This window comes from Scatophagus argus, chromosome 21 (genome assembly GCF_020382885.2).
Source record: "Scatophagus argus isolate fScaArg1 chromosome 21, fScaArg1.pri, whole genome shotgun sequence".
NCBI classification, from domain to species: Eukaryota; Metazoa; Chordata; class Actinopteri; family Scatophagidae; genus Scatophagus; species Scatophagus argus.
This window is the reverse complement of record NC_058513.1, coordinates 9,027,843-9,041,742: the sequence shown is the minus strand read 5'-3', so window position 1 is coordinate 9,041,742 and position 13,900 is coordinate 9,027,843. Positions and strand designations below refer to the sequence as shown.

At 41.8% G+C, this 13,900-nt stretch overlaps 3 protein-coding genes across 4 annotated transcripts; 1 reads left to right on the top strand and 2 right to left on the bottom strand.

Annotated features, from left to right (window-relative positions):
* Positions 1 to 14: 14 nt before the first annotated feature.
* nubp2 (nucleotide binding protein 2 (MinD homolog, E. coli)) lies at positions 15 to 3,203 on the bottom strand. The gene is made up of 7 exons (XM_046377002.1): positions 3,063 to 3,203; positions 2,420 to 2,535; positions 2,047 to 2,245; positions 1,801 to 1,958; positions 1,356 to 1,466; positions 1,075 to 1,144; positions 15 to 528 (listed from the first exon to the last, which is right to left on the bottom strand). The coding sequence occupies exons 1-7, from the start codon at positions 3,076 to 3,078 to the stop codon at positions 389 to 391; spliced, it is 810 nt and encodes a 269-aa protein (XP_046232958.1). The 5' UTR covers positions 3,079 to 3,203; the 3' UTR covers positions 15 to 388.
* A 716-nt stretch (positions 3,204 to 3,919) lies between these two features.
* LOC124052984 (SPRY domain-containing SOCS box protein 3-like) lies at positions 3,920 to 9,967 on the top strand. The gene is made up of 7 exons (XM_046377870.1): positions 3,920 to 4,071; positions 5,775 to 5,910; positions 6,969 to 7,149; positions 7,607 to 7,794; positions 7,884 to 7,986; positions 8,572 to 8,697; positions 8,821 to 9,967. Exons 1-7 carry the CDS (start codon positions 4,031 to 4,033, stop codon positions 9,363 to 9,365), a joined length of 1,320 nt encoding a protein of 439 aa, XP_046233826.1. The 5' UTR covers positions 3,920 to 4,030; the 3' UTR covers positions 9,366 to 9,967.
* A 38-nt stretch (positions 9,968 to 10,005) lies between these two features.
* On the bottom strand, positions 10,006 to 13,573 carry LOC124052983 (probable crossover junction endonuclease EME2). 2 transcript variants are annotated; one of them, XM_046377868.1, is made up of 8 exons: positions 12,994 to 13,573; positions 12,302 to 12,423; positions 11,875 to 11,982; positions 11,623 to 11,747; positions 11,412 to 11,487; positions 11,121 to 11,236; positions 10,717 to 10,906; positions 10,006 to 10,399 (listed from the first exon to the last, which is right to left on the bottom strand). In XM_046377868.1, exons 1-8 carry the CDS (start codon positions 13,448 to 13,450, stop codon positions 10,244 to 10,246), a joined length of 1,350 nt encoding a protein of 449 aa, XP_046233824.1. In that variant the 5' UTR covers positions 13,451 to 13,573; the 3' UTR covers positions 10,006 to 10,243. The 2 variants fall into 2 exon arrangements, with proteins under 2 accessions (XP_046233824.1, XP_046233825.1); XM_046377869.1 differs by having other exon boundaries at positions 11,412 to 11,484.
* Between the last annotated feature and the right edge of the window lie 327 nt (positions 13,574 to 13,900).

Below are 13,900 nucleotides of genomic sequence, written 5' to 3'. Positions count from 1 at the left end.
CCAAACGCAAAATGTAATGTTTTCAGTACTGTTTATTCTACTGTGACACAATCCAAATCTTTACAGGCAGCATGCTATGGCATTTCTGATTTTAAAAAATGTCTTAAATTTGCTGAGTTGCTTAACAGTATTTAACTCTTCCTGTTTCACTCTGGAATGAGCTCTGGTAATCTTCATGCTGTGGTTAACGCCCTAAAGACTTCAAACTCTAGTACAGAAAGATAACTCTAAACAAAGCCTGCACTGTACTGTTGGCATATATTAATTACGGTATAAAATAAGACAGTCAGAAATTAGTTTTATGTGATGTTTAACTGTAAAGGAAAACAGAAATGCAACTGTACTAAACTGAACACTGTCCAGCATTTGGAGTTGTTAAATTCAGGACTCAAGTAGTTTGAAGGCTGTTGAGCAGAGTCTGAGAAATACTGCTGATGGCACTGTAGGTGGCGCTGTCAGAAAATGACTGTATGAAGTCTTTTCCCTCCTCTATACTTGTGCTGAGCAGAGGATCCAAAGGCACAGAGCCTGAAACGGAGAAGACAAGATGTTGATTACTGATCTTAAACTAAACCGGTGACTAGCACCAGTGTATATCACTGAAAAATGACAGATCCCAGAATCAACTGCTTTATCCCACAAAGTAATGTAGTGATTAATGATAATAGTGAGAATCAGGTGGATGTTGGGTAGCACTGACTGATTAACTACTTGGATGCTAAAGCCATTCAGCACAGTCAGAAACAGCTGGTGTCTCAGTGCCCCAGCATAAGCTGAATTACTCAAGATACTGATCTATATGCAAAGTATATAAACCACTGAGGGAAAATGTTAAATGATAGAATCATCTGATCAAGAGTTGCTGATGATGCTGAAGCATGTCTTCACGCTGTCACTGCGGTATTTTAAACCTGCAGCTGCACTGAAATCTGGTGCAACCATTTTATAAGCACTGACGTAAAATGCCTCCTGAATCGTGAATGTTGGGTGAGGAGTGATGTGCAGTCACAGTGTGTTGTGACACCTTGTGGCTGCAAGCTAACATAACATGTAATTCAGTCCCACTGATCTCACCCAGGAAAACTGATCCAGTCAGCTTGGCTAACTCCTCTCCACCACCTTTTGAGAATATATTGCTGCACTCCTGGAGAGAGAATATTTTTAAAAATGCATTAGGTCTGACAATACTGAACTTTAACAAAGAAAATAATTACATTGTATTTTGGTGAACAACACTACAGCAACTGTTATGTAGATGACCTTAATATCCTTAGGTACACATTACTGTAATTTCATTAAGTTATTGGTATTTCACATCCGAATTCTCCAAATTATTGTATTAAGAGTTAACACACCGAACAATGTGGACAAACAAAACCACTCATGTTCTCTATGACGCCCAGGATCCGAACTCCTGTCTTCTTACAGAAGGTGATCTCCCTCCTCACATCCCCTGTGGATACAGCCTGTGGCCAGCACAAGACCAGACAACACACATTGTTGAAGGAATTCATTATTTTGGTAGCTTTCCGGGTGCAAAGATGGGGGAAATGAGCATTTATACACTACATAATGTTAGTGGACTGTCTGTGTTTTGATTTTGCTTTAAAACACAAGACAACTGAGCCAGAACACTGGTCAGATTGCTTTAAAATACACACAGAATACTATATATATTTATGGCTAAATCAATGAGCCTATTTGTTAACATAAATGTTCCCTTACTACATTGGCCATAAGTTCAATTCATTCTGCTTGTTCCTGCCATGGACAGTAGGGTCTCTCCAGACTAGTGCATACCTGAGGTGTGGTGACCAAAATGGCACCATCCAATCTACTGTGTTTTTTAAAGTTCTCCAGTACTGCCAAATGCTCGTCAGACGTCCCTGGGGGGGTGTCCACTAGCAGCACATCCAGCTCCCCCCATGCGACGTCTGACACAAACTGGCCAATCAAAGCTGTTGGACAAGACAACCAGAGATGTAAAGTATGATGGGCAGGAAAAGAACATGCAGCATCACTGATCAGTGATGGTCCAGTACCTACCGGTTTTCTTGGGCCCCCTCCACACCACTGCTTCATCTGGGTCCTCCAGCAGGAAGCCAATAGACATGAGGGCGAGGCTCTTCTGGGCATCGGTGTAGACAGGCACCCATCCTGAGTCACACTGGTGCACATCAGGCCTGCCAATGCTCAGCATGCGGGGGATACTGGGCCCACACAGGTCAACATCCAGGATGCCAACCTGATGAACACATTGATAACAGATGGAGTATTTATTACACAGTATTAAAAGTGCTGTATTTGTACATGCATCATTAACAAACTCTAGTCTCTTTAACAGCTTCTGTGCAGTTTAACGAGGGTAACAACCTGCCAGCATATGTTGCACATGCACATGGCTGGTCTTTGAGCTCACCTTCTTGCCAGCATGCCTGAGAGACAGCGCTAACTCTGTGGTAATGGTGCTCTTGCCCACACCTCCTTTCCCCGACAGGACCAACACAACATGCCGGACCTGGGCCAAGTTCCCGTCTCATATGAAAAGAAAACATGGGTAAGTTAAGCATGACAGCGGCAGACATATCAAAGGTTATTTCAAACGTTTAGTTGTCAGTAAATTCCGAAACAACAGGCAAAGGAGTTATGCATTTTAACTGTCATAATAATAATCCAAAACAAGGGGTCAGAGAGAGAGAGAGGCATGTCGAGGAAATGTTTCATCGCCCAAGTTCACAAGTTCAACATAAATAGGTTCCTTTGGAATATTAAAGTTAACATTATTAACGATGTAATAATCAGTTACACGGGCGACATGAAAACATTTCGGTCAGCTTCTGTTTTAGGAGCTGATACAGCCGAATCTTTAAAATTTAAGCTCATTTCCATATAGGATCAGTTAGCCAGTTAGCTAAGATACAAATTGATAACTTTTATGAAACACGCATCAGTTTGTGGCGGCTGTCAACTCTAATGAACAAGCATACAGTCCGTGTAAAGCTGTACGAGCTACAAACAGCGACGTAACGTCCTAATAAACTTGACCGGTAACATGTTCCTACCATTATTTTGTTCCATACTTCAATCACGCACACGGGACAGAGCTCAACTACTTCCGCTAACCGTCACGCGCCACCTAGCCAATCACACAGTTTCTCTTAAGTCCCGCCTCTCATTCATTGCCACCAATAGTACACCATGACACATCCGATCGCATTACAAACCTTATGATTAATAGCAGAACGGCTTTATTGTGAGATTGTTCGTGAAATGTTTCAGATGTCTTTGAGCCTTAAGTAAGTCGACAGTGACCCATGGTAGAGGCGATCACAACTGGCGCCACACATATTTCTTTATCTGTAGACAAATATAACTTTTTAACATATCTTATTTATCTAATTGTCCCAAAACTTCGATACCTTACGTTACGTTAATTCGCTGTTTTTAGAGTTGTAAACAATTACCAGCAGTATACACTATTTTAGGAAATGGTAAATCACAGTCTGTCTTTTTCGTATTTTATTTTTTCCTATTATTATTTCTTTTTTTTTTTTCTTTTTTTCTTTTTTGAACCTATGGAGATTCTCAGCCATCCAGGTCATGGTCAAGGTAGAAGAGTTTCGTTAAGCAATTGGACGTAAAGTTTTCTAGAAGAAGACGTTTCGCCTCTCATCCTAGAAGCTTCTTCAGTTCTAACTGATGGTGGGGAGTACTGGAATATATATGGATTATATATACTGTGGGTGTGGCAAATGCAATTGGGAAACATATTTATTTTACATATTATTTTGCTTTACTCTTTAGGTACATGAATGCATGCATGCATCATTCGCACCATAGATAGTTAGCCCACTACGGTTCAAGGTAACTAAATATCTTAACATAAACCCCTCCCCCACATAGGTTTTATCCAATAAGAACACGACAAGGGCGTGGAGAAGCAATGTTTACGTCCAGCTTGCTCAGAAGTGGGACATAGTGCAAACTGCACCTGTTACACGGTCCGATATAGAGGCACACTGGCATTCAAATGAGCCACTGCAAGACAGCATATAGGAAGACCACTGTAAGGTAAGAGCATAGCTGTCGCTAAAACCGAGCTTTTCATGCTGTACTGTGGCTGATTGAGTTTTAAGTTAAAGTTCCAACAAAACATAGGCTGTAGTATTACATTTACTGAATACACATACAGTACCTGCTGAGATTTAAACATCCAGTGCTACTACCAAGCTTTCTAAAGAGGACCACTTATGGACAGCATGAGATTCTGGTGCATTTGAACAGATAGTGTGGACAGGACATGGACAGAGCATTCATCTGAAACATAAAAGTCTTTCAGACCACTGTCACAGTCCTGCTGCAGATGAATTCTCATAAATCAGAACATAGGTGCTGTACTTTGTACTGACTGGGTCATCCAGATAATGCATTTACAGTATGTAGGGTAAGGCCAAATTAAAGTGAGACTATAGCTCCAGACTAAACTAATCTAAACTAATGGCAGTTATCTCCTGCACCTGCTTGGAAAGCAGTCACCAGCTGCTCTGCTGAGCGCTGGCATTAGCCGAGACATGCTATCAGGTTGTTGAGGCAACTGATTGAAATGATTTCTGACTGTGAAAGCGGAAAACAGTTCAATGCAGACAAGAAGAAAGTATCAGACTGCTCCGTTTTTGGTCAATAGATATGGAGCTACCTGCTCTCCTAACAGTGCAGTTTTTAAGTGATCAGTCTGTTATGTTATAATATTATTGTTCCCCATGTCACAATGAAGTAAACTTTGACTTCAATTCCTTCTAAATTTTCTTTAAAAGTGGCAGCTAAGTCATAAGTGGTGAAAGGTTGATTTTTTATAACAGATTAATCTACTTCCATTCCACCAGAATTAGATCCAGATTTATCTCAGAGATAATTATGTAGGACAGTGTCAATACTGGCAGGAGTGTAAACGCAAAGATATTAGAATCTGTGTCTTATGGTGGGTATACATTGTAGAAGCCAGGTCAGGTGACCTGTCTGTGTCTAGTGGCAAAGTAGACAGTTGAGTTTAAAGGTTAAACAAGTGCATGGAAACACGTCATGCTCCTGTATATGGGGCAGATTGAAATGGGAAAGCTCCCATACAGAAATCAGTCTAGAGGTGACTAGATATGTTTCCTCACAAGGATATTTCGCAGCTTCACCGTGTCTGTAAGAGTTACCAACAATTTTAGAAAGAAAAAGAGAAAAAGGTTGGGAATCAGAAGTGACTCACACTTCTCATACAGCCTCACTGTAGGTTTGAAATACAATAAATTAAACTGTGTGTCGGTTTGTACGGAAAAATATGTTACCCTCTAAAAGTCATCAGTTGAACCATAGAAGACACACTATCATCTTCATCATCTGAAATAACATCTACAGTATCTGTAGGCTATATTATCCTTGTTGCTTTAAGATTTTTTTAAAAATTTGTTTAAGATCTCATTCTGCAATTAAACTCGCCTCAGTCCCTGTGCTGCTGATTCATAGGAAGCCTCCGTCAACCTGAAATAGGCTCAGCAGGAGAAGTTATTTCTGTCTCTCTTCCTTGAATATGGCCTGCTGGGTTTAAAAAACATGTAATGAGATATATATAGGTCAAAAAATAATCTGACCTCGACGAACAAAACAAATAGTAAATAAGCTGTGAACCATGAGTTCAATAGTGACTTTATACTTGACATAAATACACAGTACATGGCCTGCTGTACATATGCCAGCTGGTCATAAGGTGTTGGCTCTGCTGTCCACAGAGCTGCCATGCTGAGAAGAGGCAGGAACGGCCGGGCTCGGCATTTGGCTTGGAGTGAAACACGGCAGGAGACAGATGCCATGGCAGTGATCCAGACATCGGATGGGGAGGAATGGGAAGGCCAGACAATGACACAGGTGACGCGCTGGGGTTTGTGGGGCACAGCGAAAGAAACTAGCTATAGAAGGAGAAACTTTAAGAAAACAGAGGGAGATTCAGATGGAATGTATATGTGGTAAGACTGCAGAAAGAGGATCACGGTAGGGAATAAGAAATACAACCTAGATGTTGAAAAAGGCAGGTCTTAGGTAAGGCGAGTGTTTTTGTTGTGGCATTATTTGATAGTTGAGTGTGAGGCACACACCTCTCTGGCATTATATGAATGTCTTCTTGAATGTTCCATTTGTTGTAAAGTTATGTGTGTGACTGATCCCCTTTTTTTTTGCTTGAGCTCCAGCCCCTCAAAACATCTCTGCACGTCACCCCATCCTTTCTTGTGAATGACTGAGCCTTTCCACGCTGCTCAGTCATGATACTATAGGACATGTTACATTTACCCCGTTTACCTTTATAAGTTTTTAAAGCTTTCCTGGTCTTTTGTTGCCTCTGTCTCAACTTGTTTGTAACATGTTGATTGCATCAAATTCGGAATAAGCACATATTTACAAAAATCAATGAAGTTGATGAAGCAAAACATTAAATATATTGTCTTTATACTGTTTTAAATTGACTATATGTCAAAAAGGATTAGTTAAATTCAAAGAGAAGGTATGGCCACATGTGAAAGATGATATTTCTACCTGAGTACCAGTAGTTTTCCACTGGGACTGTCCCCTGTCTGAAATGGTTGCGTGTAAGACATGGTCAGGTGTCAGTAGTAGGCTCAGTATTTTTGGAAGGGGCCTTTTAGGGAAAAGGCTGTCTTGTCTCTAAAACATAACGGGTGATGTGATTCTCATTTGACTCTCTGGATTGTTCAGTGTCAGATAGCATGATTGTGGTTGCCAATACCACAAGTTGATTCTTTACAAAAAGGCACAGCTGTCAGTAGAATTGAGAAAACGGTGAATGCAAACCTCAATGCGACTCTCTCCGCTGGAGCTAATTCATTCTCCTGCTACCAAGCCAACATCCCTGGACCATGGCCACCTTTAGGGACTTACAAGATACTGTTTGTGCTGTTTGTGTCAACCAGATGAGCGACCTGGAGTCTGAGGTGGATTACCTGCAGAGTTCACAGACGGTATCTGAGGTGGTGGCCTTGCCCAGCACGGTGCCAGTGATAGGGGAGTCTTTCTGCATGTGCGACCAACAGGAGGAGCTCAGCCCAGGCCTTGGTGTCTCTAGTGACTGCCTCTGTGGGGAGGAGGATCAGGGTGAGCTGTCACAGTCATACATCATATGAACACAGCAGGGTACACTGTGCAGTGGCGCAGGTGTACTGCTGAAGCCAGGCAGGCTAATGGGCAGTCTAAGGCTTTGGCAGGATTGTGAAAGTATAATACACGTATTATAATGGGCTTTTGTGAGCATATAACTACATATTGAGCAATGTTCCACTCAAATTCAGTGAAACAGATCACAGACAACAGAAAGACAAAGCTCCCCCACACACAGATTTTATAATTTGCTGTTACACAGTAAGTTATTGTGATGAATCCTCTGGGACTTCAAGCCAACTTAGCCAGAAGTTGTTCAGATATTTTAATTAATACCACAGCACTGGATTACCTGCTTGAGTAAACAAATTAAAAAAAAAAGAGGTTGTTACAAATAACAAAATGTGAAATAACTATCCAGCTAATATGGCTGTTTGCATGCTCCTGTTGTCAGGCTTTGACTGGGAGTGGGACAAACACTTTAAATCTTCCGGCGCCTTCCTCAGCTGTGACAACAGGAAGGTGAGCTTTCACTCCGACTACAGCTGTGGCACAGCCGCCATCCGCGGCACAAAGGAGCTCACAGATGGCCAACACTTCTGGGAAGTGAAGATGACCTCTCCTGTCTATGGAACTGATATGGTGGGTATTATGTTATCTGTGGCCGAAAACACGCTTGAAAAGGTTCCTGTGGTCGGTCAGTTGGTTTACCTGTTGCGATCCTGCTGTAGATGGTGGGAATTGGAACTTCAGAGGTGAACCTGGAGAAGTTCAAATACAGCTTTGGCAGCCTGCTGGGTCACGATGAGGACAGCTGGGGGCTCTCCTACACAGGTTAGGATTCAGACAAACCATTACTTATTGGAGGAATCTGTGAAGCTAGACAGAGGCTTTCTGCCAGTGGTGAAAAGTACTTTTCACCACTCAGACTGAAATTTTACATAAACCATTTAGTGAGCTCTTAAAGAGACATTTCCTCTCTTAACCCCTTCAAAGGGTTGGGTTTAAATAACATTTGCTTGTTGCCTAAGAGGCAAAAATGAGTTTCTGAAATATATATATATAAAAAAAAAATAATTTGTAAATTTTATTTAATTCAACTGCTATATATATAAATTAGCTATAACTAGCTCCACTTTAACCAGTTACAACTGTAAAGTACTGGTTATGCATGATGGATCCATTTTAACAATCTGCTAAAAATATATGGGATTAATTGTCAGTGATGAATACTTTTAATTTTGATGCTTTACATGCATTTTGCTGATCATCCTAATGTACCTTTAAATAAGCAGGTTTTGAAATGCACGGGGGTTTGGGGTATTTTTACATTCTGCAGGGATACTTCTTCCTTCGTAATAGTCACCAATTCAAGAAAAGAGAAAATCCTATTAATTATCCACTGGTTTATGTATTTAGGTCACCTCCAGCACAAAGGGGACAAAGTGAAGTTCTCCTCTCGGTTTGGCCAGGGCTCCATCATAGGAGTGCACCTGGACACCTGGCACGGCACCCTGACTTTCTACAAGAATCGGCACTGCATAGGTACGTGTTTCTCTGTAATTCAAGCAGGCTTTGTTGGATACATAAAACACAAAAAAAACAGCGTTTAGTCATGACTGCCTGGTGACTTTTAATTTTGAAATGTTGCTTGCTCTGCTACAACAGGCGTTGCTGCCACTAGGCTGCAGAACAAGAAGTTGTACCCCATGGTATGCTCCACAGCAGCCAAAAGCAGTATGAAGGTGATCCGTGCCTGCTATACACCCACTTCCCTGCAGTACCTTTGCTGTGCCCGGCTCCGCCAAATGTTGCCCTGCTGCCCTGATGTGCTTAACACTGTGGACCTGCCCCCAGGCCTGCGCACCGTCCTTCACAATCAGCTGGGCTGGGTGTTCACCCTCACCAGCAGCCCTGAAGTCTCAGAGCAGCAAAGGGACTCCCCTGAGGATTTTCACGAGGAGATGAGCCTGCCTGCGAGTCGTAGCCCCAGCCCCATCCCGAGCCCAGTATCCACCCTGAGTGCCTGCGCCTCCCCAAGCCCCTGCACCAGTCCACTTCCTGACACAATCCCACACCAGTGCTCCTGTCAAATGTCACCTCAAACTCAAGCCTACACTTGCCAATGCCCTCCAACCCCTCCCAGCAGCGACTATGACAGCTGCTGCTCCGAGCCAGAGGATTATCAGTGCAAAAGATGCCGCTGGACATGACTCAGCAGTCATAGCGTATTTGTAAGTGTTTGGCACACAGCTATATCATTCTACCATTGCCATCAGCATCTCCTGTTGTGAATCAGACATTGGATTAATCTCACTTTTCAGCTAGTATTTGTTCATCAGTCAACATTTGGGGTGGATTGTTGCTTCACTTTATTTAGCAAGTTTTTGACCTTCAAACGACTTTGTCAATAAACTGGGAGAAAGGAGTGACTATGTAGTGAGTGAGACTAAGTAACTGAGATGTTTGAGTGACATTTGGGTCATTTATTGGCATTTTAACCAGTTTCGATCATGGGGCTAACGAGATTTTCATTTTTGTGTTTCATTTTTTAAAATATGCCAGTCATCATCTTTGGAGGGCCTCATGTTTGCCACATTAGACTTTGACAAAAACTTATGCACGCTATTATTCTCAGGGACAGACTCTGGGCCAAGGGGGTTGCTTTTTCAAACTGTGGAAATGAATTTTTGTATGCTGAAATGTGTGTTTTGTAATAAGCGTATTGGCTTGAATATCACCGGTGGTTGTATTCTTGCTTACAAAATGATTTGTTTTTCTATTTACAGTCATGCGTTGTTTTTGAACTTTCTTACTCAGGAAATTCTCTAAAATAAAACAAAAACGAGAAAGTCCTCTTGCAACATCTTTACAGGCTTAATTCATATACAGACAAAATCACATAGTCCACACAAAAATACATCAGTCATAGAATTCCTTATTTTACTAATTAACATATTCTATTCCTTTAAGTTCAGAGGAGTATAAATAGTGCTTAGCTGGAAGATGAACATGATATTTAATGCATAGTTTTAGCTTGTAAACATTAGCATAGTAGTAGCCAAGTCCATCTCATTCTCAAGTGGACAAATCAGTCCAGGACGAGCTGGGGGTTCTGGGCTGTGAAGCAGCGGTAAACTCTGGCTGATATCTCCGGTCCTATTCGCCGCTCTTTACCTCCACCCTTCACTAAGAGACCAGCCAGCAGCCCCTTTCTGTCCCCCTCTGACTCCAAGCTCTGGTATGCCTAGTAAACACAGGAAATTCCAGTGAAATGATCTCCTTATACATTGTTTGTGACTATATGAATCACATCTATGATTTTTTTTTTTTTTTTTAAATCTTTAACTTTTAAGGCTTAAATCCTTTCAAAATCAGCTAGTCAATGTGAAAAATATGGCACCAAGTGTTTTAATACCTTCCTGAAAAATTTACAGCAAGTAACAAACTATTGAAAATGCCTCAGCTGCACACAGTAGGTGGTCACAGTGGAAATCCAGGTGAGTCCCTCGCTCATGTTGGCACTGCCCTCCGTGCTCCAAACTGAAGAGCACTCAGGTGTACCTGCAGCAGCAGCTGAGGAGACGGGTAGGCCGCGGTCACAGCAGAGGCTACCGCGGGGCTGACTCTGTTCAGCTGTTGGATCTGCCTGTTCCAGACCTGAATCAGCCCTGAACCGTCCCTCTCCACCCGAACCCCACTGGCCCACGAACCATCCACACAGAAGGGCAGCTCCGCTCGCTCGGTAAGCAGTCTGGAAACACATGGAAGGCCTTCTGATAAGTGAAGGAAGATTAGCTGGGTATTAACTAGAAGATATCTACAATCTCTATATTTCTCTGACTGCTCTATGACAGTTTGTTTGGTTAATAACCTTTTTTAACTTAAAAATGGATGGTTAATGAGTGATGGAAAATTGTATTATCGCTTGTGTTATCTCTTCACAATCACTTCAGTGGGCTGCGTACTTGAAAGGCCGCTTTGATAAGGCCTTAGTGACAGCACACACATGGTTAGTGACCTCCTGCCAGCCCTCCAGGAAGACCAGTGAGATCTTCTTACAGAGCTGTAAGTACACAAGAACCTGCAGAGAAAATGAGACAAAGAAACCCTTTGTTTTCTGTGCTTGAACCTGAAAAACTATCTACTTTTTGAAACATACCTGGTAAAACATCTACAGGAAGAGCACATAAGATCAACAAATCCTCATCGTACAACTACGGTAGTCTCACGAGGAAAGAGTTTCAAAGTAAACTGACCTCCTCCAAGTCCAAATCCTCCATCCCCAATTTGGAGTGTAGTGTCTCATCCAGTAAATGTTCACCACAAGTGCTGCTGGTAAGAAAACCAGTAAGTCAGGTCAGCCAGCACAGAATGAGAAAAAGTGTTTTATTTTTTTATAAGTAAACGAGAAAGTAACTGGGCTGAACGTCTACCCATCAGAGTCCACAATCATGGACACACACGAACCTGTAATCTGGCTGAGAGTCTGTCACTAAGAGTGTGACCACCTTCTTGGCGTCCCTGTTGAGACACTCCAAAAGAGAGCTGAGGAAGGACCCCACCTCTGTTTCCTCCCCTTCACTGTCGAGCATCTGCAGCGAAAATAACAAAAAGTATAAATAACAATAAATAACAAAAAAGTGACATTAAAGTCTCCAAAGAGTCTGTCTTCTAGGCTGCCCTCAAAGCCAATTTATTTTGACTTAAAAGTTTGCTTACTTTCTTCACAGAGGCCACTATGTCCATAAAGTCAGGCAGATCCAGCACCAGAACAGCTTGCTCCTCCTCCACAGAGCCCCTTCCATCATCTCCTCGACCATGATCCAACTGGTCAAGTTAAAAAAAGTAAGAATATATCATTAGAAATAGAGCAAATTCATAAAGGTACCGCAAACATTTTTCACAATTAATGCAAATGAACAAATTGCACATCACAGGGTCCTGCAGAAGGAAATATGACCTACACGTGTAAAGAAAGAGTTCAAACATGCATATTAACTATATTTACTTTACAGATGTAGATAACATACAGTATGATGAAAACATGCACATGTGGTTTATTACAGAAGCTGTGCACCCACCACAGACTGCACACGTAGGAGTGATATGCACAGAAATTATGCTGCAAGAAGCACAAGGTGCCCACCTGAGGTAAGTCTCTGGTCCAGGTGATGCTGTGTGGGAGCTGCTGGCTCTCAATGCTGAACCTCCACTCAAAGGTAGCCAAGGTGTCAAGCAGGATGTCTGAGCCATCCTGTTGCAGAAGAGCTGAAGAAAAACACACACGAGTTCATAGATGCACAAACTTTCGCTTCACTTTAGCCTATTGTACTTTGTAAATGGAGGTCAGAAGCTTGTCAGATGTCATCTTTCAGCGGTCCATGTTGGTTTAGACATTGGCTCTTGTAAATACTAACTGTCATGTAGGCAGACTTTTGGTTAGAGGAACAAACCTAAGCCAATAAGAAGTTGCTTAACGAGTTCTGTTGGCTGAGTTTCTGATGCACATATATTACAGCGATGCAAATAAAGCTCATTTGAAAATTAATTTGAATTTGAACTGAATATAAATAACTGAATATAAAAACTGACTCAACTTTTTTGTCAACAACTTCTATGGAATCAACACTGATAAGAGAAAAATAAATCAATGAGTCATACACTAGTTGAGTTAATATTTCTTAATTTTAATATTTCTCAAACGTAAAATATATGATTAGAAATATACATATATGATATACTTGAGTATAAATCTGCTTGTTGTGTATCATGCAGCTCTTTCCTTACGGATAGAAAATTTCCGACTGCACATCAATGCAGCACGGTGAGCCTGTGTACCTGGATCTATGCAGACAGTAAGACACTTGAGGCAGTTCTCCGGCCTGAGACTCTTCAGGTTGTCAGCAGCCTCTCTCCTCCTCTGCTGCTCCTGTCTCATCTCCTCCTTCTCCCGGGCCCTGGCAGCTCTCTGTCTCTCTCTCGCCTCCTTCCTCTCCTTGGCTGCCTGTCTGTCCGCTTCTATCTCCTCCTTGGTGCGACGTTTTCTTGCAGGACTTGGTGTGTCACGTCCGTCTTGCCGCGGAGGACACAAAGCAGAAGCATGACCGGATTCACTCTTTGTTTCTGACGATGGGGAGGGTTTGCTCCTGTGATCTGAGCTCTGATCCTCTATGAATTCTGTGCCTATTGTTATTATTTGACTGCCCTCACCACGGTTTATATTCGGGTTTTTCTCAGTGTCACTTTCCTCGGATTCAGATATTTCCCATGTTTTAGCCCTGCGCAGCACAGACATTTTATATGTTTAAGATGGGCCTAAACAAAACCCTCCGAGGCTTCATGAGCATATTATATACCCAACACATGCCACTCTCAAAATTTCTGAGTGGAAAAGCAATGTTTGGACAACAGCGACGGTGTCCGGCGAGGGACATGAGATCAAAAACGCGAGGAGGAAACAGATTTTTTTTTAATACAACCAGAGTAGATTAAATGCCTTTAATTAGTGTTGTTAGAATGTAACTGAGTACATTTACTCTAGTACTATACTTAAATACAATTTTGAGGTCTTATGGTACTTCATACTTCTACCAATGTTCAGAATTCCTTTATTTATTATTATTTATTATTTATAGGGAAATTCTTTACTGTTACTGTAGATATTTATTATGCCACTACTTTTACTTGGCATCAGTTATGTTGCAGATTAGGATAATTAATGAAAAATCGCATTTTTAGTCTTAGC

What these genes read in the sequence shown, in the direction of transcription:
- nubp2 (XM_046377002.1), bottom strand. An exon ending in TTGTTTGTCCACATTGTTCG is followed by an intron (nt 1,145 to 1,355) that starts GTGTGTTAACTC and finishes TTCTCTCTCCAG; the next exon opens with GAGTGCAGCAATATATTCTC. An exon ending in GACTGGATCAGTTTTCCTGG is followed by an intron (nt 529 to 1,074) that starts GTGAGATCAGTG and finishes TCTCCGTTTCAG; the next exon opens with GCTCTGTGCCTTTGGATCCT.
- LOC124052984 (XM_046377870.1), top strand. Translation starts at nt 4,031, where the DNA reads ATGAGCCACTGCAAGACAGCATATAGGAAGACCACTGTAAG. An exon ending in TATAGGAAGACCACTGTAAG is followed by an intron (nt 4,072 to 5,774) that starts GTAAGAGCATAG and finishes TGCTGTCCACAG; the next exon opens with AGCTGCCATGCTGAGAAGAG. An exon ending in CTGTGGGGAGGAGGATCAGG is followed by an intron (nt 7,150 to 7,606) that starts GTGAGCTGTCAC and finishes TCCTGTTGTCAG; the next exon opens with GCTTTGACTGGGAGTGGGAC.
- LOC124052983 (XM_046377868.1), bottom strand. Translation starts at nt 13,450, where the DNA reads ATGTCTGTGCTGCGCAGGGCTAAAACATGGGAAATATCTGAATCCGAG. An exon ending in TAGTGGCCTCTGTGAAGAAA is followed by an intron (nt 11,748 to 11,874) that starts GTAAGCAAACTT and finishes TTTTCGCTGCAG; the next exon opens with ATGCTCGACAGTGAAGGGGA. An exon ending in AGGATTTGGACTTGGAGGAG is followed by an intron (nt 11,237 to 11,411) that starts GTCAGTTTACTT and finishes TTTTCTCTGCAG; the next exon opens with GTTCTTGTGTACTTACAGCT.